At 45.6% G+C, this 5,422-nt stretch overlaps 1 protein-coding gene across 3 annotated transcripts in view; it reads left to right on the top strand.

Annotated features, from left to right (window-relative positions):
* ZNF460 (zinc finger protein 460) overlaps positions 1-5,422 on the top strand; it is a 15,250-nt gene that overhangs the window by 5,102 nt on the left and 4,726 nt on the right. For all 3 annotated transcript variants that reach the window (XM_011932406.1, XM_011932405.1, XM_011932407.1), the window contains exon 2: positions 307-433. In XM_011932406.1, the coding sequence (XP_011787796.1) occupies positions 400-433 (34 nt within the window). In that variant the 5' untranslated portion in view covers positions 307-399. The remainder of the gene's footprint in view (positions 1-306; positions 434-5,422) is intronic.

Below are 5,422 nucleotides of genomic sequence, written 5' to 3'. Positions count from 1 at the left end.
TAAGATGGAGTCTTGCTGTGTTGCCAGGCTGGAGTGCAGTGGCACGACCTCAACTCACTGCAGCCTCCACCTCCCAGGTTCAAGCAATTCTCCTGCCTCAACCTCTTCTGTCTCCTCTTCGCTGCTGTAATCCATGCAAGGCAGTGTCCACATTCCCCTGGATCCTAGCACAGATCTTGGCCCTTTGGAGGTGCTTGGTGATTTGGCCTTTGATTCTCTGTGCATCTTTTGCAGTGCTGGAGTGACAGGTTCTAATCCTATCCACAGTTGCAAAGGAAACATTACTGGCTCTGTTTGACTTTTCAGGAGTCTGTGACCTTCGAGGACGTGGCTGTGACATTTACCCAGGAGGAGTGGGGGCAGTTGGACGTGACCCAGAGGGCCTTGTACGTGGAGGTGATGCTGGAGACCTGTGGGCTTCTGGTCGCACTGGGTAAGGCCTGTCCTCTCCTCTCCAACATCAGGGGCACCTGAAAGCAGCTTCATTCTAGCCTAATTCAGCTTCATTCTGGCTTCAGGCCGGGCTAGTGGAATAGGTCTTGGGACCCAGCCCTCCTGTTTGCCAAAGCCTGACTCAATTTTTTTTTTTTTCTTTTTTTTTTTTTGTGAGATACAGTTTTGCTCTTGTTGCCCAGGCTGGAGTGCAATGGCGCGATCTTGGCTCACCACAACCTCCGCCTCCCAGATTCAAGTGATTCTCCTGCCTCAGCCTCCAGAGTAGCTAGGATTACAGGCATGTGCCCCCACACTCAGCTTATTTTATATTTTCAGTAGAGATGGGGTTTCTCCATGTTGGTCAGGCTGCTCTCAAACTCCCGACCTCAGGTGATCTGCCCACCTTGGCCTCTCAAAGTGTTGGGATTACAGGCGTGAGCCACCACGCCTGGCCTCATCATTTTGACTCACTTGATTCTTCCTGATCTCTTTGTGTCTGACTTAGAAAGGGTCGGCTAAGAAATGTAGTTTGCTTTTGGTCACAGCCAAAGGAGAGGGATGCGTTACCAGGAAACGGGGATGTTTTGTAGAATCCAAGGGCAGGATTTGCAGCCAGGCCCCTTGTGGGACTAACACTGGGTATCTTGTGCTGGCTTCCCTTTATGGGTCTGCTCCTGTCACTGTCTTTTCATAGTGGCTTTTTCTGGCTTAGCTATTGTGTGGAATGAAGTGACCATCTAGTTCTCGTTCTCTGAGGCTCACACATGCCTTGGTACTACTACTTCCTACATATTTTTGTTGTTTCTCTGTTGATACTCTTCTCATTTAATTTTCCCAGCATCCCCATCCTCGGTGAGTAAGGATAATAGGGCCATTGCAATGAACACCTCAGAAAATTCATTCATTCAGTTTAACAGATATACCTTCGTTGTGAGATGCTGTTTGTTGCATTTTTTTCTTGATAAAAGTTCTTTCTTTTGTGAAGTGTTGATTTTGATGTTTGTGCAAATGTCTGTATGTGACAAAATTGCTGTTTGGAGTTCCCTCCCAGTTTTTTATTTTTCAGTGGTTCATGAAATGTCGAAGTATGGAGTCACCACGTCGACCCCTCACTCTGCTGCCCGGTTCCCTTAGGATTGAGTTCTTCCACTCATCTCTCCCATTCTTCTTTATAGCCTCCTTGTTTTGAGACTCCTGGCACCATACAGGGGTGTTCTCCATTTCCTCTGAGCACAGCACTGGGGAGACCAAGGTCTGATGCCTCAGAGTCCAATCCTAGCTCTATTCCTTGTCAGCTGTGTGTTCCTGGGCAAAGTACTGAACTCCTCTGTGCTTTAATTTTCTTTTTAGAATTTTTTATTTCTTTATACCCATGCCAGTGCAGAAAAGTGCCTCAGTTTTCTCGTGAGTAAAATGGGACACTATGTGGCAAAAAAGGCATAGCTTTGTTTCATTGCACTTTGCTTTACTCACCTAGCAGTCACTGTATTTTTAGAAGTTGAATGTTTGTGGCAACCCTGAATTGAGCAAGTCTGTCCCAACCATTTTTCCAACAGCCTGTGCTCACTTTTTGTCTGTGTCACATTTTGGTAATTCTTGCAGTATTTCAAATGTCTTTTATGAATATTACATCTGTTGCGGTGATCTGTGATCAGTGATCTTTGATGTTACTGTTGTAATTGCTGTGAGGCACCTCGAACTGCACGGTGCAAGACAGCTTTATCGATAAATGTTATGTGTGTTCTGACTGCTCCACTTACTGGCCACTCCCTCTGTGACTCTCTCCTTGGGCTTCCGTATTCTCTGAGATACAACAATAATGCAGTCAAGTCAATTAATAACCCTGAAATGGAAGCCAGATGCGTCTAATCCCAGCTACTCTGGAGGCTGAGATGGGAGGATTGCTTCAGGCTAGGAGTTCGAGACCAGCCTGGGCATTATAATAAGCGTCCATCTCTTTCACTTTTTGAATAAGCTATAACTCATATGCTGTGTTGTGCAAAAATCTTAAGAAGTCCATTCACTGAAGCCGGGTGTGGTGGCTCACGCCTGTAATCCCAGCACTTTGGGAGGCTGAGGCGGGCAGATCTCCTGAGGTCAGGAGTTTGAGACCAGCCTGGCTAGCATGGCGAAATCCCGTCTCTACTAAAAATATGAAACAATTAGCCAGGCATGGTGGTGCACACCTGTAGTCCCAGCTACTCGGGGGGCTGAGGCAGGAGAATCACTTAAACTCAGGAAGCGGAGCTTGCAGTGAGCCGAGATCGTGCCACTGCACTCCAGCCTAGGCGACAAAAGGAGACACTGTCTCAAAAAAAAAAAAAAAAAAAAAGACAGAAGTCCACTCAGTGAATTTTTGCTTATGTATAAACCAAAGTAACTGCCACCTACATCAATACATAGGCGATATCCAGCTCCTCATCAGGGTTTTATGCCCTCGATAGCCTCTTTAATTCTTTTTTTAAATTTTTTTTTTGAGACGGAGTCTCACTCTGTGGCCCAGGTGGGAGTGCAGTGGCCGGATCTCAGCTCACTGCAAGCTCCGCCTCCCGGGTTCACGCCATTCTCCTGCCTCAGTCTCCCGAGTAGCTGGGACTACAGGCGCCCACCACCTCGCCCGGCTAGTTTTTTGTATTTTTTAGTAGAGACGGGGTTTCACCGTGTTAGCCAGGATGGTCTTGATCTCCTGACCTTGTGATCCGCCCGCCTCGGCCTCCCAAAGTGCTGGGATTACAGGCTTGAGCCACCGCGCCCGGCCAGCCTCTTTAATACTATTCGCTCGTATTTAGACTTCAGGAGCACAGATTGGTTGGCTGTTGTTGAACTGCACCGTGTGTTCTCTGACATATCTGTCTTTTGATCATCACGTCTGTGTTATTCTTTTCACGTGTTTATATACAGTCGGAGTTGGTTCATTCTCAATGTTGTAGTTTCTCATTGTGTGTGAAACTGCCATTCATTTGTCCATTACTCTGCTGATGGATGTTCCTGATGTTTTCAGTTTTTGGATATTATGAAGGATGTTGCTGAGAGTATTATTGTTCATATTTTCTGGTGGATGTAAATACTGGTTTCTGAATTTTCTGTTAACAGTAAATTCTGTTAGAATATACTCTAATGTGTGTACACATCAGGTCATGGAGTAGGTTGTATATTCAGCTTTCTTTTCTTCTTTATTATCTTTCGTAGAGATGGGGTCTCACTGTGTTGCCCAGGCTCATCTTGAACTCGTGGCCTACACTGATCTCCCCTCCTTGGCCTCCCAAAGTGCTGGGATTATAGGCATGAGCTACCCTGTGTGACCATGTTCAACTTTAAAAGAAACTGCCCAGCAGTTCTGCAGAATGTACCATTTCACTTTCTGACCATGGACATGTGAAAGCTTCCAGTGCTCCACATCTTCATCATCACCTGATAACATCATTCCCTTTTGGGAGGTCTAGGCAGGCAGATCACTTGAGGTCAGGAGTTACCAGCCTGGCCATCATGGTGAAACCCCATCTCTACTAAAAATAACAAAATTAGCTGGGTGTGGTGGCAGGCGCCTATAATCCCAGCTACTCAGGAGGATGAGGTAGGAGAATCGCTTGAGCCTGGGAGGTGGAGGTTGCAGTGAGCCAAGATCACACCACTGTACTCCGGACTGGATGACAGAGCGAGACCCCATCTCAAAAAAACAAACAAACAAAAAAACATCATTTCATTTTACTGTTTGAGTCCCTGTGGTAGGTTTCTCTGTATCACAGCACAGAAACCATTGTAAGGTCACTCCTTTCATTCCTAATTTTCAAATACAACAGTGACCCTATGATAACTGATGATGGCCCACAATTTACCGATCTCTTATGTACTGTCTAGCACTGTGCCAAGTGCTTTATAGAACTTTTCCCCTTTTTTAAGAGACAGGATCTTGCTCTGTCGCCCAGGCTGGAGTGCAGTGGCACCATCGTAGCTCACTGTAGCCTTAAACTCCTGGGCTCAAGCAGTTCTGCAAAGTAGCTGGAACTACAGGCTCACGCTATAATGTCTGGCTAATTTATTAATTTTTTTGTAGAGACGGGGTGTTGCTATATTGCCCAGGCTACTCTTGAAGTCTGGGCCTCAAGCAATTCTTCTGCCTTAGCCTCCCAAAAGTCACGGGATTACAGGCATGAGCCACCGTGCCCAGCCAAGAATTTTCCTATTTAACCCTCATCACACCCTATGAGACAGAATCTGAGAGTTTCTGTTTTTCAGATGAGGAAGTGGAGACTAGGATCAGCTAAATCATTTCTCTGACATCAGCTGATTTGGCGCAGGCAGGATTTGAACTGAGATGTTCTGACTCCAGAGCTACACTCTTAACCTCCCTTTAGTATGAACTCACAATTCAGCACAGAGTTTTCCTAGTTTGTGCTTGAGTATTGGGCCCTCTTAGATTCTCTTTCTCTATTCTCTCTGGACTTTGGTTCTCTTCTTACTCTGATCTTCACTTTTATGTTGGCTTCATCAGTTATCTCATAGCCAATCCTTGTTACTCTTAAATACTCTCCAAGGCTAACCCACACATTCTTTTTATTTATTATTACTATTTTTTTTTAAGAGATGGGATCTGGCTATGTTGCCCAGGCTGGTCTTGAACTCCTGGGCTCAGCTTCCTGAGTAGCCAGGATTACAGGCAGTACCTTTCAGATTGTGTCTTTTTCTAGTGTTTTCAGGTTATTGTTTCTCAGGGTTGTATTGAATTTCTGGAACAGTTTTGAGAGAATTGGTAACTTTATATTATCAGTTTCTTCATTCAGGTAGATCTTTATTGTCTTGAAATAAAGTTTTATTATTTTCTTTTTTTTTTTTCCTTTAAACGGAGTCTCACTGTCTCTCAGGCAGAAGTGCAGTGGCATGATCTCGGCTCACTGCAAACTCCACCTCCCGGGTTCACGCCATTCTCCTGCCTCAGCCTCCCAAGTAGCTGGGACTACAGGCACCCGCCACCACGCCCGGCTAATTT

This window comes from Colobus angolensis, unplaced genomic scaffold, assembly GCF_000951035.1.
Source record: "Colobus angolensis palliatus isolate OR3802 unplaced genomic scaffold, Cang.pa_1.0 Scaffold96, whole genome shotgun sequence".
Classification (NCBI taxonomy): Eukaryota; Metazoa; Chordata; class Mammalia; order Primates; family Cercopithecidae; genus Colobus; species Colobus angolensis.
The sequence above is the reverse complement of the archived record's forward strand: the minus strand, read 5'-3'. Positions and strand labels throughout refer to the sequence as shown.